At 43.9% G+C, this 25,214-nt stretch overlaps 1 protein-coding gene across 1 annotated transcript in view; it reads left to right on the top strand.

Annotated features, from left to right (window-relative positions):
- ky (kyphoscoliosis peptidase) overlaps window positions 1–24,659 on the top strand; it is a 77,755-nt gene extending 53,096 nt beyond the window's left edge. Inside the window, exons 5-7 of the mRNA XM_072256984.1 lie at window positions 5,134–5,322; window positions 17,680–17,870; window positions 23,752–24,659. Of these exons, the coding sequence (XP_072113085.1) occupies window positions 5,134–5,322; window positions 17,680–17,870; window positions 23,752–24,659 (1,288 nt within the window). The remainder of the gene's footprint in view (window positions 1–5,133; window positions 5,323–17,679; window positions 17,871–23,751) is intronic.
- Window positions 24,660–25,214: the final 555 nt, after the last annotated feature.

Genomic DNA, 25,214 nt, shown 5'->3' with positions numbered 1-25,214 from the left:
CTCTGCATTGATTTCAATGCATGGTGGCCCTGCTGATCTCATTGTACCTTCTCTTTACCTGTTCACCAATTTACTTTTAATAGACCAATAACTTGTTTGCTTTCCTTAACCTTCCTGGCTAGATTCATGTATCCTTAACCTTTCTATGGACATCCAGAGATTCACTTATCCCTGACTTCTTATCAACCCAATATTTCCCATCAACTTAGGCTCCAAATGTGGCAAGTTTCATCCCAACGGGAGCACGACACACCTAGGCATCCCAATCGGAACATGAAACATAGGAGCAGAATTAGGCCATTTGGCCCATCGAGTCTGCTCTGCCTTTCAATCATGGCTGATTCTTTTTTTCTTTTCCTCAGCCCCACTCACCGGCCTTCTCCCTGTAACCTTTGATGCTGTGGCCAGTTAAGAACCTGTCAATCTCTGCCTTAGATACACCCAACGACCTGGCCTCTAGTGCTGCCTGTAGTGACAAATTGCACAAATTCACCACCTAAGGGAATTTCTACGCGTCTCTGTTTTAAATGGAGGCCGCCCTATGCAGAGGTTGTGCCCTCTTGTCCTAGACTCGCCCCCCCATGGGAAACATCCTTCACACATCTACTCTGTCTAGGCCTTTCAACATTCGGAAGGTTTCAATGGGATCCCCTCTCATCCTTCTAAATTCCAGCGAGTACAGACCCAAAGTATCAAGCGTTCCCCGTATGATAACCCTTTCATTCCTGGAATCATCTTTGAATCTGCTCTGAACCCTCTCACTGCCAGCACATCTTTTCTTAGATGAGGAGCCCAAAACTGTTCACAATCCTCATGGTGAGACCTCACCAGTGCCTTATAAAGCCTCAGCATCACATCCCTGCTCTTGTGTTCTAGATCTCTTGAATTGAATGCTAACATTGCATTTGCCTTTCTCACCACTGACTCTACATGTAAGTTAACCTTTAGGTTGTTTTGCACAAGGACTCTCAAGTCCCTTTGCATCTTAGATTTTTGGATTTTCTCCCCATTTATTTCTTCTACCAAATGTACATGACCATGTATTTTCCAACATTGTATTTCATTTGCCACTTTCCTGCTCCCAGGCCTCCCAGCGGGAACACGCTGCTCCCAGGCATTTGATATCACACTTTCAATGCCTCCAACTTGCTGGACTATAAATAACATCCCACTCAACAAGGGTGTATGCTTGTTGGTACATGAAGGGCCCTGCAATAACTGCCAACTTTTACTTTTCCTGATAGTCTCCCATCTACAGTATCTGAAGCCTCTACCTTGGATGTGACCACCTCAGTCAGCCTCATCTATGATTCTCACTCTGCTAGATAATCTTGACTACATCCAACTCCCACTCCAGAAACTTGGCTCACTGCATCAGGAGCTGCAGTTTGGAGCACTTCCTGCAGATGTAGGCATCAAGGAAATCCCCTCACTGCCCACATCTTGCAGGAGAAGCATTCCACTGTCCCAAAAGCCATCCTGCTTAAACAACTATGGAACAAAAGTAAAACCTAACCTGCTCCTTCCCACCAAAGCCTCTTGAACTGAGTCCTCAACTCTCAATTTCTGCTGCAAAAGGCTGCTCCACTTAACCTTGCCTTCCTTTTATTGGATAAAGTGCCCTCCAATTCACAGGTCAATGAAACTCATCTTTTCAAAGTCCTTCTCTCGCTCCACTTAATCATCCCCTCCACACCAGTCTTCCCACTCTTACACTGACTCATTATCACAATAGCCACTCTACTTGAGCCAGCCTTCCTCTTATCTGATACTGTTAATTAGCCAATCATCTATTAGCTAATGATTAGTTGAGTTACCTCTTTAAAAGTCCTGTAAAGTGAATCACACAGCATGCACTAGGACTCAGCTCTTTTCAACTTTGTTATTGTTGCTCCAAATCCAAACACAGAGATTCAGTTCTTTTAAATTGATGTTCTTGCTCTCACTCCAACACCTAACCAAGTGCATCCACAGACCTCATGGAAGGCCAAATCAGAAATCACAGAGACCTTGGTAGAGATATCTGCTTTGTTGTTAGCCACTGGCAAATTTCCAGAAGACTGGAGAGTGGCTAATGTTGTTTCATCGTTCAACAAGGGTAGCAAGGGTAGACTGGTGAACTACAGCCTGGTGAGCCTGACTCACCTCAATTACAGGGAAATTATTGGGTGGAATTCTGAGCAACAAGATCTACCATCGCTTGGATAGTCAACGCCTGATCAGGAATAGTCAGCATGGTTTTGTGCATGGCAGGTCATGTCTGATTAATCGTTTGGACCTTTTTGGAAAGGTAAGTAAGGGTATAGGTGAAGGTAGGGTGGTGGATGTTGTCTATATGGATATTTTAAGGCCTTTGATGAGGTCCAACACGGCAAGCTGATCTGGAAGGTTAGGTCACATGGGATTCAAGCTAGTGAAGTGGATTCAGAACTGATTCGATAGTAGGAAGCAGAGGGTGAGGATTCCAGGTCTATTCTCCAACATGGAACAGAGGGACCAAACAGAGAACAGTGGAGGGGGATTAGTCGTTTAGATGTAATGCAACAAAAAAAATTGTTTCTTGAAGACACAGAAGTGAAAGTGGTTCCTACGAGGATAAGAAAGGGAAGATAAGACGTGGTGGAATCATGCTGTAGCCAGTGGAAGGGCCAAAAGATAGTATGCTAAATGCAGAGGCCAGCAAAATGACAGGCGAGCACCAAGAGAACTCTGTCCTAGTTCTGGCTTGGGGATGGGGTGAAAGCAGAAGTGCAGGAAATGAGGGAGATATGGGTGAGGACTCGATCAATCACAGTGAGAGGAAGCCACGTTTCCTGAAAAAGCAAGACATCCATGGACCCTGTAACCTTCTCATCCCACCAGATACCCGCTTCTAATTATGTGAACTGCTCTGCCCTGTTTTTTAGGTACGAAGTGGGTGACCCCATATTTGCTACAAAATGAATTCCATTTCCCATAGTTATCCATTATGTAATTGACTATGTCCAGCTGTAGTGCTTACGGAGATGTCCCCATGTCATCTGCAATCTTGGACAGGAGGGTCTCTGACCTACCTTCTAAATCATGCAGTGAAGAGTCATAACTCCAAAATAGATCCTTGAATGAAAGCACCACTCGTATTCAGGGAATGTGGGAGCCTACCCATTATACCCAGTCCCTGTGCTTAATAACCAGCTCAATAACTTATTCAGTTACCATATCTTTAAATTTGGTCATGAGTGTCTTGTACCAAATGCTTTCCAGTATCCTGTATAAATTATCAACTAGATCTTTTCTCTCACCCAGTGACAAGATGTTCAATGATGTAATGGAGTGACATGAGTAGGCAAGTATAAACCTGACCCACAAAGGATACTGGAAGCCATTGGCAACAAGTAAAGCCCTGTCCTGAACATTGTCAGCAGTCAAACCTGCCAAAATGAACAATGTTTGTAACTTTCAAAATGCCTAAAAAAAACCCTCAAGAATTAAATAAATCTATCAAAATAATTAAAATATTGACTTTTTTTGAAAAGGAATCAACACTTAAAACATTAAAATTTGATGTAAAGAAGATTAATTTTGTGAATATAACTACCCCATCCGTTCCCGTTCTATGACATACTTCACATTGAGCTCTCTTGAGAGTAGAGTCCTAGACCCTATCCAGGATTCCCCAGGCAGCTGGAAATGACTGCGAAACAGTTGGTGGAGTTCTGGCATGAAAGCTGGTAACTTGAAGCATACCACACCTAAGCTAAGAAGCACCAGCAGTTCTTTGCTGAACCCTTGATACTTCCAGAGGAACTTGGGACAATATCCCATCTGTACAACGTCATCCATAGCTTCAATCAGATTTCCAGATGTTAGGTATCTTTTATAAATCCATGCAATCTCTCTGACCATTTGAAGAGGCATTGCCATGTAACATTCCTCCTCTGTGGACACTTCCAAATTTTTTGTTTTGCTCCAGCAAAAGGGTCAAGAGGTTAATTTTCATGACTTCTGAATGTCAGGCTTCCTGGATTGTAATTCATTGTTTTTCCTCTTTCATTTTTGTGAAGCAGCGCATCTCTGATTTTCCAGTCCAAAGAAATGGTTCTCAAGAGGACATCACTGAAATAATCTCTGCACTTTCTTGTCAAATGCTGGTTTAGAAATCACTTTCTCCAGAGAGTTTGTTATCCTTTAGTGCTGGTATTTTCTTCATTACCTTTATTTGCTCACCATAATTTTGGAAAGTCCCTGTATCTGATCTAGATTCCAGTTCACCTTGTCACCAACATAGATAATTGACAGATAAGCGTGACCACACTTTCAACTGCATGCTGCAGAATTATCTTCCTTCATTGGTATACTCCCAAACAATCAGTATTATTTAGAGTTTAGAAGAATGAGAGAGCATCTTTCTGAAATGTAAGATCCTGAGTGAGCTTTACAGAGCAGTCTTGAATGAGAAGGTATGTCTTCAGTATTGGACGCCAGTCACTTAAAAATGAGGTTTGTAGAAGTTTCATCTCACAGATAATAGTGAATCTCTAGATTCTGATGTTCGATCACTGGGGTAAGAGTCTCACAGATAATAGTGAATCTCTGGGATTATGGGGTTCGATCAATGGGGGTATTTAAAGTGGTGGTAGATAATGTTTGAAAGATGTGGTTGGTTATAAACTGGCAAAGAGGAGGAGGAAATGATAAACACAAGTAGTTATGCAGATGCAGAAATCCAATGCAACACACTCAAAATGCAGCAGGTCAGGCAGCGTCTATGGAAAGGAATAAACATTCAACTTTCTGGGTTGAGACCTTTCATCAGGACTGGAAAGGAAGGGGAAAGGGGTGGGGGGTGAAGTCTGGGACAGATCAGTCATGATAAGAGTTAGTATCAGGCTTAACAGGTTGTGGCCTATTCCTGCTCCATGTTCCTTGTGTTTTCTCTGCTCTTGGCTGCAGAAAAGATGGTAGCTTGAGTTAGTGAGAACATGGATTGTTCTCAAGGCTACAGTGACTGTATTTGGTTGTTGCTCCTTCACCCTTACAATGCATGTACTGTATCATTATGACCATTAAAGTTTGAAAGAGATAGCAGCTTATTTTCACAAGTGTACCTGGTAGTGGTTACTGACCAAATGTACATTAACCACCACAAATTAGCATTGCAGCTGTAGAGTGTACTGAAATCTCCGGATATTCCAAAGGCTATAACTATGATATGGGGAAGAAGTTCAAAGGGGATTCGGATCATGCATGGAACGCGGTGTTTCTGGAGGGGAAGTGGCACCTCCTGGACAGCACGTGGGGAGCCGGTCACGTTAATGAGACCTGCACCAAGTTTACCCGCAAGTAAGTCATGCTTCTCGCTCATGACCCGCATTGACAGAAAGAACAAAATAAAGCAATGACAACATGTTCTTTTTTAACTTTTAGTCCTGTTAGCTTGTAGTTTCCATGTCTTACCTGAGGTGTATTGGGGAGTCTGTATATACTTGGTTTGTGTATATTTACTGATCTGTGTGTACTAGGTGTGGTCCGAGTGTACTGTGGGAGGTCTATGTGTACTGGGGGAGATCCGTGTGTACTGGGTGTGGTATGTGTGTACTGGGTGTGGTCTGTGTGTACTGGGTCAGGTCTGTGTGTACTGGGTCAGGTCTGTGCGTACTGGGTGAGGCCTATGTGTACTGGGTCAGGTCTGTTTGTACTGAGTGTCGTCTGTGTGTACTGGGTCAGGTCTGTGTGTACTGGGTGTGGTCTGTGTGTATTGGGTGTTATCTGTAAGTATTGGGTGTGGTCTGTGTGTACTGGGTGTAGCCTGTGTGTACTGGGTGGACTATGCCTAGAGTCATAGACCACTATAACACAGATATGGGCCACTGCTCCCTACCATGATGTCCACCCCTTATCTACTCCCAATTTCCTGCATTTGGCCCATATTCCGCTTAGCTCCGCCCCTCCATGATCCACCCAAGTAGCTCTTAAATAATACTTTTGTTCCTGCCTTAATCTCTTCCTCTGGCAGCTCATTCCATATACTCTGTGTGAATATATTGCTCCTCAGATCTTTTTTAAATCACACCCCCCTCTCCCCAAACTAAATCTATGCCCCTTAATTTTGGGCTCCATCACCCGGGGTAGAAGACTGCTGCCATCCAACTTCTCATGATTTTGCAAACCTCAATATGTCAGCGCAGCACACACGAAATGTTGGAGGATCTCAGCAGGCCAGGCAGCATCAACAGTCGACATCTTGGGCCGAGACCCTTAATCCAGACTCATAATGTCAACCTTCATTTCCTATGTTGCAAGGAATGGACCTTGGCTGCCACAGCTCTCCCTATGCCTCAAGCTGTCTGGTCCAGCAACATCTTTGTCAATCTTTTCTGCACTCTTCCCATTTTAATCACATTTCCCCTCCACCAGGATGACTCAAACTGCACATAGTCCTCAAAGTGTGGCCACTCCAACAATTTATACAACTGCAACATAATGTCCCATTTTACCACCATGTGTACACTTGTACTATATCTGTTCCATCACACTCCCTACCATTCATAGTAGTTTGACTTTCCAAAATACATCACTTCACAACCATTATTGAAATTCATTTAAACTAACCTCATTCACCAGGAGTTGGAATTTAGCTTCCTATGCCCTGGAAATTCAAGAGCTCATCTAAGTATTTTTTAAATGATTTAAGAGTACCTGTCCCTGGCACCTACTTGGGCAGTGTATCCACATACCAAACACAATGGGGAATGCAGTTTACTCCACTTTCCTCTGACCCAGCAACTCCTCACATTAAACCTATTCTCTTTGGTTTCTAACATCTCCATTACGTGGAAGAGTTTTTCATTATCCACATTATGAATGCATCTCATCATTATGTATACCACTGTGGTCTCAAAGTGAGAGAGTATTGTGGTATATTTGTATGTAAACATCTAACAGACTCATCTGTGAAGCATCAGAGCTGAGAGGAAAACTGATAAGAGTTTATAAAATTACGAGAGGCATAAACAAGGTAGGAATGTTGAATATTAGAAGTTCAAAGTTGTCTAATGTTCAAAGTAAATTTATTATTGAAGTACGTATATGTCACTTGAAATTAATTCACAGTAGATATAAATAAACAACAATCAAAAACACGAAAAAAGACACAGAAACAAAGACAAATAACCAATGTGTATAAAGAGACAATTTGTGCAAATACAATAATAAATAAGTAATAAATCTGATTGAGAGTATGAGTTGTAGAGTTCTTGAACGTGAGTTTACAGGTTACAGAGTAGTTCAGTGCTGAGGTGAGTGACGTTCAGGAGCCTGATGGCTGCAGGGTAGTAACTGTTCCTGATCTGCTGGTGTGGGATCTAAGGCTTCCCAATGTCAACAGTGAGGAGAGAGAATGGCCTTGATGGTGAGGCATGCAGGCAGAGCATCCCAGGCAGCCACCACTCTGTAAAAATCTTGCCCCTCACACCGCTTTTGAGCTTACCCTTCACCTAATGCACACCCTCTCGTATGAGACATTTCAGCCCTGGAAAAATAGTCATGTCTGTCTACTCTCTATGCCTCTCATAAACTTGTAAACCTCTATCAAATGTGCCATCAGCCTCCACCACTTCAGAGAAAACAACACAACCTATTCTCGTAAGACATGCTCTCTAATCCAGGCAGCATTCTGATAAATCTCTGCATTCTCTATAAAGCTTCACACTCTTCCTATAATGAGATGACTAGAATGAATACAAATCCCATGTGGTCTAACCAGAGTCTTACCAAGCTGCAACATTACATTGCAGTTCTTAAACTCAGTCACTCAACTAATGAAGGTCAACACACCATACCCCTTCTTAACCACAATGTGTGCTGCAACTTCTGTTGCCATTTCAATTCCAGATCAAACCCACCTGTTAAAGTGCAACAAGATGTTTGAAATAAAATAAAATGCAGCGAGGAATGGTGGGGTTACAAAAAGTATGTGTTCTTCGGGAGGGAAGACACGATGAAGTTTTAAAAAGAGGCAGTAAACAGAGGAATTCATAGTTCATAAACAGTGAGTACTGAGTGATAATAATCATTTTAAAAAATCAGAAATGGCTGGCTACATGATGAATTTGATTACACAACAGATAATCGGCTCATGTTTATTGAGCTATTGGAACAGTGTTTTGAAGCAAGTGAAATAGACAATGAGATACGAGTGCCAATTATGCTGAGTTTAAAGGCATACAGTTTGCTTTGAAGCTTGCCTGCTCCAAGCAAACGATTAGAAATGAGCTTTGCTGCTATTGTCAAAGTAATGCAGGAACACTTAGGACGGAAGCTATTGTTGATAGCAGAACACTTTAAATTTCAAAAGCAGAATCAAAAAGAAGGCGAGTCTACTTCAGTGTACGTAGCTGAATTGAAGCAACTGAGTTCAATGATGGCCTGAATGATACCCTAAGAGATCGTTCAGTTTGTGGAATCTTAAAAGAAAGCATTCAAAATTGGCTCCTAACTGAAGCACAACTTACCTTCAAAAGAGAAGTTGAAATGGCTGTTTCAAGGGAAGCCACAGAAAAGAGACACAATTGAGTGCAGTCAGCATTGAAGGTGGGTGTGAACAGAACTACAATGTCTAAACAGAAACCAGAATGGCTGAAAAAATTGTGCTACCACTATGGCAGGGGTTCACATTTACCAAACAAATGCAGATTTAAAGGTGAAACTTGCAAAAAATGCAACAAGGTAGGACCATAAAAAGAATGTTGGGCGAACAAAATTAAGTGGACTGCACAGAGAAGAGAAAAAGATGAAAAGTTAAGTTGCAGTTTTAGAAAGAGCAGTAATCTGCACGCTGCTGCTGAGAGATCTGATAATGGTGAACGTGGCCAGGAGTGAGTGTCCTTGAGATTCACAACATGAGAACTAGCAATAGACAAGCAATATGGCTCACACCACAAACAAATGGCAACTATTAAAACGGAATTGGACACTGCTTCAACTGTTTCAGTCATTCCACAAAATGAGTTTGAGAAGCATTTCAAAGGTACTAAATTTAGGTCTGCAGAGCTTATTCTGGAGAAAAGATAACTCGTGTGGGAATGACATTCGTACCAGTGAAATACAACAACCAACAAGCAGATTAAGCTTGTATGTGGTAAAAACAGAAGGACCTGCATTGTAGAAGTGTGACTGGCTGAGACAACTACAGCTTGATTGGAAATCCATCCACCAATTGCATGCTACGTCCCTGCAATAAGACATAGGAGTAGAATTAGGCCATTTGGCCCATTGACTCTGCTCCATCATTCAATTATGGCTGATCCTTTTTTCTTCCCTCCTAAGCCCCACTCACTGGCCTTCTCCCCATAACTGTTGGTGCCATGTCCAATCAAGAACCTATCAAGCACTGCCTTAAATACACCCAACAACCTGGCAATGAAGCCAATTAGATAAGATTAGATTATGAGGACACGCAGTCCTCTTTTATTGTCATTTAGTAATGCATGCATTAAGAAATGATACAATATTCCTCCAGTGTGATATCACAAAAACACAGGACAGACCAAGACTGAAAAACTAACAAAAACCACATAATTATGACATATAGTTACAACAGTGCAACAATACCATAACTTGATGAAGAACAGGCCATGGCACAGTTAAAAAGTTCAAAGCAAATTAAAACTGAAAGCAAATTAAGTGTGTTACAATACACTTCCGACCATGCCAGCTTCTGAGATTTAAATGCTCCAACTCTCTGGCGTACGGATAACTGGCACAGCCTCTTTAAAGGCTTAGGATGTTCTCGTTAATTGATAATCATGTTTTGGGTGCCAAGAATGGAGTATTTAAGGAACACCTGAACATAGGCTGAGCTTACCAGTGATTTGTCTAGCATTTGTTTTGTGCTCAGATTCTCAATCCCGTTTTAGATCGTGTCTCAGTCCCGGCCTCGGAGACTCCAGCATTTGGGTCCAAGCCATCCTTGTCAAGGACTCTCTTCACAGTACGATTGAGCCAACATGAGCCAGCAGGGCTGTCAGTGTCTATCATCCGCTGTGACCAGCCACAGCAAAGATATTTCCAGACAGAGCCTGGAGATTCACCACCTCCAGGTAGACATTGGTTAATTTTTGCAAGGAGGAAGCCAGAGTCGCTTGGGAGAACCATTCGGTCCCGGTTCCGGAGAGATTCAACGGTAACCCAGGGTCTTGCCACAGCTTGCTCATTCAATGCTTGTTAGTGTTTGAACTTCAGCCATCCAAGTTCCCTTCAGAGTGCAGAAAAGTGGCCTTCATTATCTCTCTCCTGACTGGAAGAGCCCTGGCCTGGGCAACCACGCACTGTGAACTTAGGTCAGAGATTTGCTCAGATTTGGTCGTCATGAAAAAAGTGCTTCATCACCCCACCGGAGCCTCAGACTGCCTGCTGAGGTTTCAATGGGGGCGGGGGGGGAACGCGGAAGACGGTCAGTGACCAACTACATGATCGAATTTTGAAATTTCAGACCTTGGCCTACGAGAGGGGCTAGAATGGGGAGGCCTTGGCCACGCTATACCGCCACGGACTCCGAGACAAACTGAAGGATGCCCTTGCCTCGGGAGAGCCAACAGAGAACTTAAGAATTCTCATCGACTAGTCCATCTGTCTCGATAGTCATCTGGCAGAGTGAAAGTGGGACCACTTCAGGAGATCGAAGAGAGCAGGTCCAAGCCTAGTTCCTATGCATTGCAGTACCACTCCATGACCCATCCATCGCCTACTCAAGATCCAGTCAAACCCATGCAGACCAGTGGCACTGGAATCTCTGCTGATGAGATATCCCAGTGCTGGAGTCAAGTTGGCTGTTTTTACTGCAGGGGAAGCAGGTCACCTACAGGCCGAATGTGCGAAGCTGCAGCCACCTGGGGAACTGCTAAGACCGTCCAGTGTCAGGTACGCCCAATCCCACGGATTCTGGTTTCCTGCTGAAGGTGGAGATCAATTGGGGTAAGAACTTGAGGCAGGTGAAGGTTTTCTAGGGCAGCGAGTAGTTTTCTGGTTTTAGAAACTGCCTGTCAGTTCGACATACCATTGCAAGAGTTGAGCCAGTCCTTGCCTGCAACTGTCTCGGATGGCTGACAGCTAGGTCCCGGACTGTGGAATTGTAGATGAGGTTAGGTGATCATGTGGACAACATTAGTTTCTACATTATTGGCTCTCCACTCATACCCCTGATCCTGGATACCCTTGCCTGTCTCAACATAACCCATCCATGCACTGGAGAGAGGGGAGGATCTTTGCTTGGTTTAGTCAATGTAAGACGGTTTGTTTGCAGTGTGATATTCCAACACCCAGACTCTCTAGTGACCAGTGACCTATAACGTGGCAGACTTCAGTGTGAGGGACTCGAGACCTTCTGGAGACCTAGTCCAGTCCTCATGAGTGGACAAGCTGGTATGGCCCATGGGACAGTGCAAGTCCCACACGGGAACTAGAGAGAAGGAATTTTTAGGTCAGGAGAAAACCTGGGAGACTTGCTACTAAGCTGAAGGGAACCTGACGCCAGGCCTCAGGACTTGCTGTGTGAAGAAGAAAGTGGTACTTTGTAGAAACATATCACAAGGAAGGCCTCCCCATGACCACGCAGTTTTCTCCAGATTCTCCGGTACCTCACACAGTCCAAACACATAGGTTAATTGGCCTTTATAAGTTGTCCCATGATTAGGTTCAGGTTAAATTGGGGGTTGTTGGGTGGCGCAGTTCAGAGGACCGGAAGGTCCTATTCCATGCATTCCCACAATCCTGACTGAGAAGTTGCAGAACCTGGACCTCTGTACCTCCCTCTGCAATTGGATCCTCAACTTTCTAACCGGAAGTCCACAGTCTGTGTGGATTGGTGATAACATATCCTCCTCGCTGAGGATCAACACTAGCACACCTCAGGAGTGTGTGCTTAGCCCACTGCTCTACTCTCTGTATACACATGACTGTGTGGCTAGGCATAGCTCAAATACCATCTAAATGAAATAAATAGAAATATTGGATTCGGGTTAATGGAATTCACCACTGTAAGGAAAGTCTTGGTCATACTGTATGTAACGTTGCTTTGGATTCACACGGGTAAGCTGGATAACTTGGTTTAGGCCAGTGCCTAAGGCTCGAATTGCACGATGACAATGTTTTATTTTTTGATTCTATTTTAGTGATACAGCACAGAGGTCCTTCCAGCCTCTTCAAGCAGCACCACCCCAGTAACCCCAACAAATCCAATTGACCCTAACCTAATCACAGGACAATTTACAATCACCAATTAACCTACCCAGTACATCTTTGGCCTCTGGGAGGAAACCAGAGCACCTGGGTGAACCCCAATAGCATGATTGGCAGCAATGCTTCACTACCAGATGAACTCAACACCTTCAATGCCCACTTTGAAAGGGAGAACACAACTACAGCTGTGAAGACCCCTGCTGCACCTTATGACCCTGTGATCTGTGTCTCAGACGCCGATGTTAGACTGTCTTTAAAGAGAGTGAACCCTCGCAAAGCTACGGGCAGAAATTCCCACTTGCTTCAAAAAGGCAACCATTATACCAGTGCCTAAGAAGAGTAATGTGGGCTGCCTTAATGACTATGGCCTGGTAACACTCACATTGATGGTAATGAAATGCTTTGAGAGTTTGGTCATGACTAGACTGAACTCCTGCCTCAGCAAGGACCTGGACCCATTGCAAATTACTTATCGCCACAATAGGTCAATGGCAGAAGCAATCTCAATGGCTGTCCACACAGTTTTAGACCACCTAGACAACACAAACACCTACGTCAGGATGCTGTTCACTGACTATCGCTCAGTATTTAATACCATCATTCCCACAATCCTGACTGAGAAGTTGCAGAACCTGGACCTCTGTACCTCCCTCTGCAATTGGATCCTCAACTTTCTAACCGGAAGTCCACAGTCTGTGTGGATTGGTGATAACATATCCTCCTCGCTGAGGATCAACACTAGCACACCTCAGGAGTGTGTGCTTAGCCCACTGCTCTACTCTCTGTATACACATGACTGTGTGGCTAGGCATAGCTCAAATACCATCTATAAATTTTCTGATAATACAACCATTGTCGGTTGAATTGCAGGTGGTGACAGAGGGCATACAGGAGTGAGATATGCCAACTAGTGGAATGGGGCCGCAGCAAAAATCTGGCACTCAACGTCAGTAAGACGAAAGAGCTGATTGTGGACTTCAGGAAGGGTAAGACAAAGGAGCACATACCAATCCTCATAGAGGGATCAGAAGTGGAGAGAGTGAGCAGCTTCAAGTTCCTGGGTGTCAAAATCTCTGAGGATCTAGCATATTGATGTAGTCATAAAGAAGGCAAGACAGTGGCTATACTTTATTAGGAGTTTGAAGAGATTTGACATGTCAACAAGTACACTCAAAAACTTCTATACTTTATACGTTATACCTTATTGTCGCCCAACAATTGGTACTAGAACGCACAATCATCACAGCGGTATTTGATTCTGTGCTTCACGCTCCCTGGATTACAAATATTAAATATTATAAATAGTTAAAATTAGTAAATAATAAAAATTTAAATTACAAATCATAAATAGAATATAGAAAAATGGGAAGTAAGGTAGTGGAAAAAAACAGAGAGGCAGGTCTGGATATTTGGAGGGTACGGCCCAGATCTGGGTCAGGATCCATTCAGCAGTCTTATCACAGTTGGAAAGAAGCTGTTCCCAAATCTGGCCGTACGAGTCTTCAAGCTCCTGAACCTACTCCCGGAGGGAAGAGGGATGAAAAGTGTGTTGGCTGGGTGGGTCATGTCCTTGATTATCCTGGCAGCACTGCTCCGACAGCGTGTGGTGTAAAGTGAGTCCACGGACGGAAGATTGGTTTGTGTGATGTGCTGCGCCGTGTTCACGATCCTCTGCTGCTTCTTTCCATCTTGGACAGGACAACTTCCATACCAGGTTGTGATGCACCCTCGAAGAATGCTTTCTACGGTGCATCTATAAAAATTACTGAGGGTTTTAGGGGACAGGCCAAATTTCTTTAGTTTTCTCAGGAAGTAAAGGCACTGGTGGGCCTTCTTGGCAGTGAACTCTGCTTGGTTGGACCAAGTCAGGTCATTTGTGATATTGACCCTGAGGAACTTAAAGCTTTTGACCTTTTACACTTGCACACCACCGATGTAAATGGGGTTATGCGGTCAGCTACTCCTTCTGACGTCAACAACCAATTCCTTCGTCTTGCTGACGTTGAGGGATAGGTTATTGTCTTCACACCATGCCACCAGGTTCTTAATTTCCTCTCTGTACTCAAACTCATCATTACCCGAGATACGGCCTACAATTGTTGTGTCATCAGCAAACTCATGGAAACTTGGCTACACAATCATGGGTGTACAGTGAGTACTGCAGGGGGCTGAGTACACAGCCTTGTGGGACACCGGTGCTCAGAGTGATTGTAGAGCAGCGGTCCCCAACCACCGGGCCGCAAAGCATGCGCTACAGGGCTGCGTGGGAACGATATGATTTGGTGATAGGAGTCAGCTGCACCTTTCCTCATTCCTTGTCATGTCCACTGTTGAGCCATTACGCATGCGAGGTCATCACCCGCGCGTCATCCATGTCAGCGCGGGAAGAAGATCAACACCTCGAGCTTGCAAATGACGGCGGGCTGAAAAGTATGTTTGACATAACATCTCTGCCGGCATTCTGGATCAAAGTCAAGGCTAAAAATCCTGAGATAGCCAGGAAAGCACTGAAAACGTTGTTTCCATTTCCAACATATCTCTGCAATGAATGCAACGAAAACTAAATTGCGGAATAGACTGGACATAAGGAACCCCCTTCGAATATCGCTGTCTCCCATCACCCCTCGATAGGACCGTCTTGTTGCAGGAAAACAAGCCCAGGGCTCCCGCTGATTCGGCGATATTAGTGTGTTGCAATGATTTTATATGTTCATACGGGGAAAATATGCGCTGTGTGTCTAATATCCAAACGTTACTTAAAATGTTATGATGTTATTGACTTACATAACAATTACAGCACGGAAATAGGCAATCTAGTCCGTGCCGAACGCTACTCTCACCTAGTCCCACCAACCTACACTCAGCCAATAACCCTCCATTCCTTTCCTGTCCATATACCTATCCAATTTTTCTTTAAACGATAATATTGAACCTGCCTCTACCACTTCTACTGGAAGTTCGTTCAACACTAACTTAAAGCTCCCCTGTCCTCCCCAATAATTGACTTATCACTATATTCATGTGAGGAAAATATGCGCTGTGTGTTTAATATTAAATTCGTTAGATACATCCTTTTAGAAATGAAACTGAGTGTATTAACCACTTATCACTGATATTCCGGTCGTGATTAACACCCCCCCCCCCGAACAGAATCGCAAAAACGATTTGTGGAAAAAAATCGTACATGCATGCGCAAGTTACGCATGTGCGCTGGTGCCCGCGCAAGGCTTCATAGTCATTGTAGTCTTTCTCGGGGTAAACCCAGCATATTTGACTGCTGCTCTTGTCCGTTGGCAACTCTACCACCACCTCCCCCACCACCCCTCCCCCCCCCCCGGTCAGCTGGTCCGCAAGAATATTGTCAATATGAAACCGGTCGGCAGTGCGAAAAAGGTTGGGGACCCCTGTTGTAGAGGAGAGCTTGCCCCCTATTTTTACAGCCTGGGTCCTGTCTGTGAGGAAGTTGAAGATCCAGCTGCAGATCTGAGTGCTAAGGCCCAGGTTCCATAGCTTAGGAATCAGTTTATTTGGAATGATGGTATTCAAGGCAGAGCTGTAGTCAATGAAAAGAAGCTTTACGTATGCATCTTTATTCTCCAGGTGTTCTAAGGAGGAATGTAGGGCCAGAGAGATGGCATCTGCCGTTGACCTGTTGCTCCGGTAGGCGAATTGCAAAGCGTCGAGGTTGACCAGTAGGCTGTGGTTGATGTGTGCCATAACCACACATAGCAATTGATGTCAGAGCCGCAGGTCGATAGTCATTCAGGCATGCCACCTTGCTCTTCTTCGGCACTGGGGTTACCTTCTTAAAGGCATGCCACCTTGCTCTTCTTCGGCACTGGGGTTACCTTGCCTTCTTAAAACACGAGGGGATCTTAGACTAAAGCAAGGAGCAGTTGAAGATGTCAGCAAACACTCCAACTAGCTCGCTTGCACAGGCCTGGAGAACCCGTCTTGGGACACCATCTGGGCCGGTCGCCTTCCTTGGATTTATCTTCAGGAAGGCCCTTCTAACGTCCTCCTCGGTGACGATGAATCTCGATGCCACCAGGTCCGGTTCATCTGGAGGGAGCGGGACGCTCCTCTTCTGTTCGAATCTTGCGTAGAATACATTAAGTTCATCAGGAAGAGAACGCCACAGTTATTGATATTCCCAGCCTTTTCTTTGCGCCCAGTGATCTCATTTAGACCCTGCCATAGTCTGCTGGCATCCCTTTGGTTAGCCTGGGCTTCCAACTTGGCTCTTGGCACCCTTAATGGCTATAGTTGTACCTTGGAGAGCATTCTGACAGCCTGCATCACTGTCTGGTATCGAGGGGCTACTGCACAGGACCGAAAGAAGCTGCAGAAGGTTGTAAATCTAGTCAATTCCATCTTGGGTAGTAGCCTACAAAGTACCCAGGACATCTTTAAGGAGTGGTGTCTCAGAAAGGCAGCATCATTATTTAGGACCTCCAGCACCCAGGGCATGCCCTTTTCTCACTGTTACCATCAGGTAGGAGGTACAGAAGCCTGAAGGCACACACTCAGCAATTCAAGAACAGCTTTTTCCCCTCTGCCATCCGATTCCTAAATGGACATTGAAGCTTTGGACACTACCTCATTTTTTTTTTAAATATACAGTATTTCTGTTTTTTGCACATTTTTAAAAATCTATTCAATACATAAAATTGATTTGTTACTTATTATTATGTTTTATTTTATTTTATTTCTCTCTCTGCTAGATTATGTATAGCATTGAACTGCTGCTGCTAAGTTGACAAATTTCACGTCACGTGCCGGTGATAATAAACCTGATTCTGTTTGTGGTGCATTCCATGGAATTGGAATGAAATTGAACTGGAATTGAACTCCAAACTCCGGAATGCCCCAAACTATAGTAGTGTCTCCCTAACCACTATGCTACCATGGTGCCTAGCACCATGTAAATTTCTGTCTTTACAGCCCCCAGACTCTGTGTCCTTGCTACTTTGACTGCTTCTTGCAAGTGTTATTCATCCTGCAGAGGTAGTGACTCACCATCCGAAGGAGAGAGTAGAAGACGACCAGCAGGAAGTTTCCATGCCGAGTTGCAACCATCTAAGAAACGCTGTCTCAGTCACTAGTATTGGCAACTGACTCTATCAATCACATCAGAGCAAAAATCAAACACTGAAATTGAAACAGGAAATGCTGGAAACACTCAGCAGCCTAGATAATATCTGTGGAAAGAAAGACACGATAGTTTCAGTTCCAACATCATTCTGACCTGACCTGTTGAGTGTTTCGGTACTGTCTATTTTTATAACTGTATATTTTCCTTCAACAATGATGAAGCTGAAGTGTTTAATACAGGATATGGTCTCACTTGTACAAGAGACAATTGACTGTGCACACTCACATGGATATCCTAAATCAACCACACTGCAAAATGAACTGATGCCATTTCTCATCATATTAAGACACCCTACCTTTCTGTTGCAGGTATGTTGAATTTTACTTCTTTACACATCCATCACTGTTCATCAATAATCATTTCCCCATGGAGGAAAAGTGGCAGCTGATTACTCCAAGGATTTCCCTCAAGATATTTGAAGATATGGTGTTCAGGACTGGTGACTTTTTTGAAACGGGTCTGATGTACATCCACCCGGATGTCCAGCTGATATCCACAGGTACAGTGAGACTGTGTGATCATCTGAAATTTCTCCATTTGGCTAATTTGAACAAGAAATCAATGTAGAGTGAAGGTGAATGAAAGAAAGATGCCAAGGGAGTGCAGAGGAGAGACCCAGAACTTCAGAGACAGATAAGTTACTGGAAGGGATTCTGAAAGACAGGATATATCCATGTTTGAAAAGACTGATTGTAGATAGTCAACATGGCTTTATGCATGGGAAATTGTCATTCACAAACTTTGTTGCACTTTTGAAGAGGTGGCCAAGAGAGCTGATGAGATAGGGCAGTAGATATTATCTACAGTACCTTGTCTTCAATACAGCTTTTGACAAGGCCCCACATGGTAGGCCCATCTTAAACAGGAGAGCTTCTTCAGATGCTGGAAATCTTGAGCAACACAAAGTGCTAGAGGAACTCAGCAAGTCAGGTAGCATCTGTGGAGCGGAATAAACAACTGATGTTTCAGGGCTAGAGCCTTCATTGTGACTGGAAAGGAAGGGACAGAAGCCCAAATAAGAAAGTGGGTGGGGGAGGAATAAAAGCTTGTAGGTGAAAGGGAAGGTAGGTGGTCAGTTTAATTTTAACAACAGAATGAAGCTGGGAGGGGATAGGTGGAGAAGGGCAGAAGGAGGGGAGGAGCACCACAGGGAGATGTTGGGCGGGTGATAAGAAGTGGTGAGAGGGGAACTAGAATTGGGAATGGAAAAAAGAGAGAAGAAGAGGGGGAAGAAGTTACTGAAGTTAGAGAAATTGAGAAGGTTAGGTTAAATGGAATCCAGGAACAATTAGAATTGGCTTGGTGAAAGGGGATAGAGAGTGGTGGTGGAGGACCGTTTTTTTTCAGACTGGATTGGTATTGTTTGTCATTTATCTTAATGATTTAGGTGACAATGGTTAAGTCTGTGGAATGTAGAAAATTAGTTGTGTGTTGGGCAGTGACAAAAGTCGTCTAAGGTTGCAACAGGATCTAGCTCAACTGGGAAAGCCGGCAAAGCTGTGGCCAAAGCAATTTAACTTAGACAAGTGCAAAATCAAGCAAATGAAAAGTAAACTGGAGCAGGGCGTGGATGGTGAAAGGCAGGGTCCTAGAAACTGTTGTAGGACATAGGAAATGGCCTTTCAGCTCATGATGTCTGCACCAAGTACAACACCAAATTAAACTAAATCTCTTCTGCTGGCACAACCCATGTCACTCTGGATGTTTGTGAGCCTCTTAAACACCATTATTGTATCTGCTTCCACCACTTCCGCGCTGGCAGATGGTTCAGACACCCACTCTTTCTGTGTTTAAAAAAAAGCTGTCTCCTTTAAACTTACCCTTTCTCATCTTAAATGCATGTCCTCCAGTATTTGACATTTCTACCTTTCTTATGATTCAGAATTTATAAACTTATTTCAGCTCCCCTCTCAGCTTTTCGTGCTCTAGAGAAACCAACCCAAGTTGTCCAACCTCTCCTTACATCTCTTATCCTTTAATCCAGGCAATATCCCGGTAAATGTCCTTCTGTACTCTTTCTAAAGACTCCACTTTCATCCTGTAATGTGGTGACCAGAATTCCAAGTACAGCCTAACCAATGTTTTGTATACAATATCTTCAACATGACTTGCTAACTCTTGTACTTTCTCCTCATTGCCATCTGAGATACTGCCAATATCAGTGGTGTTATCAGCAAATTTATATCTTGCTTGTGCTGAGCTGTGAGTGTAGAGAGGTGGGCTAAGAACACACCCTTCAGGTATGCCTGTGTTGATTGTCAGCGAAGATGACATGTGATCTCCTGATAAGGAAGCTGACCATCACAGGAAAAATACAAGGGCCTAGGTTTTGAAGCTTATTAATTAGTAGCGAGGGGATGGTTGTGGTGAAGGCCAACCTGCAATTAATAAAGACTAATGTTTGTTTTGTCGTTATCTAGATGCTCCAAAACTGAGTAGACAGCCAGTGATATTTTATTCTTTGTAAACCCATTGTGGTGATAGGCAACTTCTAGAAGGTCCAGTCCCTGTTCAGGCAGGAATTAATTCCAGCTACCATTAACCTCTCAAAGCATTTCAGCTCAGTAGATGTGAGTGCTGCTGGAAGGTAATCATTAAGACAGCTCAGTTGGTTCTTTGAAAGTGTGTGGAAATCTCAAAGCACTGTACTGAAAGGGTGAGCATATCTGTGAACATCCAGCCAGTGATCTGTACAGATTTCCAGTACCTTGTCAAGGTCACCATGATGCCCTGCAGAGGTTCATCCTCTTGAAAGATGTTCTGACATCAGCTTCCAAGACAGATGCAGTGGGAATTCATGCATGTGCAGTGTTATTCATACATAAGGCATTAAACTTAGAGAATGAAGCATCAGTCCCATTTATACTAGTAGGTTTTATTTATTTTAATTAGCAGTGCAGAGTGGAGTAGGCCTTTCTGACCTTTCGAGCCACAGCACCCCAGCAATCCCACAACCTTGATTAACCCTAAAGCCTGATTTCTACTTCTGCGTTAACTCGACGCCGTAACCTACGCGAGTAACTTACACACGTTGTGAGCATTTATATTTGTGCGTTGATGTGTCTCTATCGCTCTGCAATTCGGGCACATCGCGCATGCGCACACAGCTGCCTGTGCAAGGCTTCATGGTCACGGTAACCTTTCTCGGGGTAAACAAGAAGCGAGTGTCTTTTTTCGTAAAAGCGAAATATGTCCTCCATAATTTCGGAGGTCTGTAAAGCTTTACGGAAAGAGTTGCAGCCAGAGTTCCTTACCTGCCCTTCAGTCGCCCAATGGGAAGCTATTGCAACGTAGGATGAAATGCGATGCTACCAAGCGGACCAATCACGCGCAGTTACATTTTGGGAGAGGTGCGCGTGGCCGCAACACAAGCTCTCACATAAGGTTCTGTGTCAGCTTTGCGTAGGGTTTGCAGCGACGCAATACTTAACAGTGACGCGTTGATGCAGAAGTATAAATCAGGCTTAACAATTTACAATGACCAATTTATGTGCCTCTGGTTGTGTCCCTAACTTCATAAAGAATTGTCTTCTTGCTCTCATAGTAGTTGAACGAATTGTCGTAGGAAATGGGAGAGGTATGTAGAAATACCAGAGATATTGGTGCAGACTTGAGTAAAGGGATATGGGCCAAACATGGGCTAAAGGGACCAGCTCAGAATCCAAAGGCCTATTTTCTGTCGTGTATAATCTAAAACTCCACAGGACACGGTGGTGCAGAACCACAGAGAGAAGGAGCAGGGAGACACAGGAACAGAGAGATAGACACAAGGGTGGATAAGAACAGAGATACTCAGATGTGGAGACAGTGGGACACAGGACCCAGAGAGGCAGCTACAGAGTCTATAACAATTTCATACTTAGTGACCTTGTGAGTACGAGAAGGACCTAGAAATATAGAGAATGAAGAGAGACAGAGGGAGAGAGAAAAAGGGAGATAAGCATACAGCGAGAGAGAGAATGAGAGAATTGAAGAGAGATGGAGTGGGTGGGGGGGGGGTGAAATTGCTGTATCAGTAGATACCCAGAGGATGAAGCTAGAATCTGTGTTGAGTATTTCGGTCAAAGAATATTCATTCACTCTCTACCTATACATCACACTGAATGACAATGTGGCATGTACTTTCTGAAAACAGAAAAAGATTGCCTTTGTATAGCACCTTTTCCATCTCCATGATATCCCAAATCCCTTAAGAAAACTGGAGAATTGTGACGGTTATAAGCACAGCTGCAAACCTATGCTGTAAAACACCAGAAGCAAAAGTGAACTAAATGATCAGAATATCAAAGTGATGATAATAGAGGAAACAAAGTTACACAGGGCAAATGAGCTGGGAGAGGGGCAAGTTCGTTATAACACTGCCGTGATATGGTATATGTCAGGATACTGAGTATAGAAGTTGGGATGTTACCTTGTACATAATGTTGCTAAGGTTCCACTTGCAATACTGTGGTGGAAGAAAGGCTGAATTCAACATTTAAGAGAAATTTGGATAACTACATGGTTGGGATAAGTGTAGAGGACTTTGGTCCAGGTGCAGATCAATGAGATTAGACAAATTAATTGTTCGGCATGTACTAGATGGGCCGAAGGGCTGTTGGTCTGCTGTAGCGCTGAATCAAAATTGCAGGAATGCATCTGGAATCTACCCCTGCCCCCAGCTGGGATAACAACGGATTATAATCTGGAGACACCTCATATTCCATCTGGGTAACCTCCAGCCTAATGGCATGAACATCAATATCTCTAACTTCTGGTAATTCCCCCTTCCCCTTCTTGAATTCCCCACTTTCACCTCTTCTCTTCTCCTCTCCTGCCTATCATCTCCCACTGGTGCCTTTCGCCTATAGTCAGCTCTCCTCTCTTATCAGATTCCTTCTTCTCCAGCTCTTTTCCTACCTATCACCTCCCAGATTTTTACTTCATCCCCCCCTCTTCTCCACCCACCTGGCTTCACCTATCACCTTCTAGCTTGTACTCCTTCCTTCCCCCTTCCCACCTCCTTATTCTGCCTTCTTTCTCCTTCCTTTCCAGTCCTGATGAAGGGACTCAGCCTGAAATGTCGACTCTTTATTCATTTCCATAGATGCTACATGGCCTGCTGAGGTCCTGTTGGTTGGTTATTGATTTATTGATTGAGATACAGTGTGAAATAGGCCCTTCTGGCCCTTTGAGACATTTCGCACAGCAATCCCCTGATTTAATGGTAGCCTAATCATGGGGCAATTTATAATGACCAATTATCCTGCATTTGGACTGTGGGAGGAAACTGGAATACTTTGGGGGAACCCAGACAGTCACAGAAAGAATGTAGAAATGCTTTACAGCAGCAGTGGGAATTGAACCCTGGTTGCATGTTGTGCTAACAACTATGCTACCATACCACCCAGCATTTTTTATGTTGCTTGAATTTTCCAGCATCTGCAGAGTCTCCTGTTTTGGGAAAATAAATTGTCACTATTTCAGGTGGAAACCTTGCATCTGGAGGGCATCAGTTCTTCAGAATGTCTGCTGTTCCAAGTTATATATTAACTGAGTAACTCGAATGAAACAAATGAGGCAGAGTAAAATGTGATTAACCCCAGTGAGCAGTGAAGAGATGACTTGTTTACCACTCAGGGTTGCAAAAGGCAGCTTGGGCAATCACACAGGGCAGTATGGACCAAGCCTGTACGCTGCTGACTTAGTGCTGTTCACCAAAAAGTTCATTATGTTTCATTGACTTCACACACAGAACAATCCCTGGGATGTGTGTGAAGTGCAGAGTGTTTCTTCTAAGGAGATTCACTTTAGTTTATATATAACTTGGGTATACGAGTTAGGAACCTAATTGCCTCTATAGATAATGTGGATGGTAACAATCCCAAAGGGTGAGGAGTCCAAGTCAAGTAGACATGGTTTAGGGTGAGAGAAAAATTTAGAAGGGACGAGGGCAGCAACCTTTTCACTCAGAAGGTTGTGAGTATACAGAATGGACTGCCAGATGGAGTGGCTGAGGCATGTGCAATAGCACAATTTAGGAAGCTTCTGGATAGATACATGGAAGGGTGGGACTTGGAGGGATCTAGGCTAAATGATCTAGGACTAGATGGGTGGGCACAATGGTCCGCATGGATTTGTTGGCTAAAAATGCCTATATCCATGCTGCGTTTCTCTGACTCTATAACCTATAACTCTATAGTGTGTGTTATTTGAACTTACAGTATGTGCCTGTGAAGCTTCTTTAAGCAAGTTTTCATTGGACCTGTACATTAGACTTGTGCGCATGACAATAAACTGAACTTGATGTAAACCATCTTCTTTACTTAAAGCCCAGCAAAATAGCAGGAGGGGTTGTCAGTTGTGGACACATTTAACTAATTTTAACTCATTTCAAACAGTAAACGGAAGAGTGATTATCAACATAGAAGGGCACTCCCCAACCTTGTTTATGTACAGCCTGGATGAGAGGAAGGACTGCGCAATCCTAACCCTGACTAGGTATGGCATGAAGCTGGAAGTCCTGCCCCAGAAGAGAGGAGACTACAAGTTAAAGATCTACGCTAAGCCGTGGGACTCCAAATCAGAGACTTACACTTTTATTTGTGCCTATTTAATTAAGTGCGAGTCAGTAGATGAAAACTTCAAGCTGCCGAAGGTGTTCTATAACCCAATGGGTCATAGCTGGCTCACAGAGATGAAAGGGCTGCTCCAACCCTCACACCCTGAGCCCCTCATTTACTGTAACGATGGCCGGTGCATGGTGCGCTTTATGGTGAATAAGGAACTGAGCTTCACCAGTAAACTCTCCTGCGATAAGGTTAACCTGTCAGATGAAGTCATGAGGAACCATGTATTCAAAACACATTTGGGCAACTGGGTGGAGTTCAAAATCCAGCTCCCACATTCTGGCCTCTATGTGTTTGCAATCTTTGCCAAGGACAAGGCCAGCCACAGCCCCGCACATGCCCATGTCTGCGAATATTTAATCTCCTGTGCCAGCCACAATGTCCACTGGCCAGGCTTTCCCAAGATCTTCAGCTCCTGGACAGATGGGTGTGAACTGGTAGAGCCTCTGTCTGGCATCCTGCCCCCAAACCAGATGGTCAAGTTCAAGCTGAAGATCCCCCATGTCAGGAAAGTTCAGGTGTATGGAAAAGGAGCGTGTCCACTCAACATGAGCAAGGATGGCTACTGGGAGGGCATCTGCAACACCCAAGACGTCAAGCACCTCAATGTGGGCGTTTCGGACAAAATGTTTGACAACAAGTTTACATTTGCCCTTCAGTATGAAGTGGGAGACAAATAACATAGGTGAAGTTGCAATGGTGCTGACAGTCACCATCAGTAGCAAAAACGAGGCTGGTTGGAATAAAAATTTTAAAAAAAAATTAAAGTCTGTCTGAAGGTGTTTGGTAAAATGGTCTCCATTTCACACTGAAGCTTCACAGCTGACTAGAGACTATATTCAAACTATTCAGTTAACACCTGGACCCCATGACATGCTCAAAGAAGAAAGAATTAGAAACTGAATATAACTTTTACGTCTTCAGAATGTCCAAAGATATTTCAGAGCTAATAAATTACTTTTTAAAGTTTTTTAAATGTCGTGGTGTAGGGAACAATACAGCCATTTGCTGTAAGTGACAGTTTGTCCTCAGTGCCTTAGAACATAGGAATCTACAGCACATTACAGGCACTTCAGCCCACAATATTGTGCTGACCATGTAACCTACTCTAGAAACTGCCTAGAATTTCCCTACCACATAGCCCTCTATATTTCTAAGCTCCACGTACCTATCTAAGAGTCTCTTAAAAGACCCTATTGTATTCAAGACCCTGTTGGTCTTGAAGGTACCTTAAC

Source organism: Mobula birostris, chromosome 4 (genome assembly GCF_030028105.1).
Source record: "Mobula birostris isolate sMobBir1 chromosome 4, sMobBir1.hap1, whole genome shotgun sequence".
Classification (NCBI taxonomy): domain Eukaryota; kingdom Metazoa; phylum Chordata; class Chondrichthyes; order Myliobatiformes; family Myliobatidae; genus Mobula; species Mobula birostris.
Note: the sequence above shows the minus strand (reverse complement) of the source record. Positions and strands in the feature narration are given on the sequence as shown.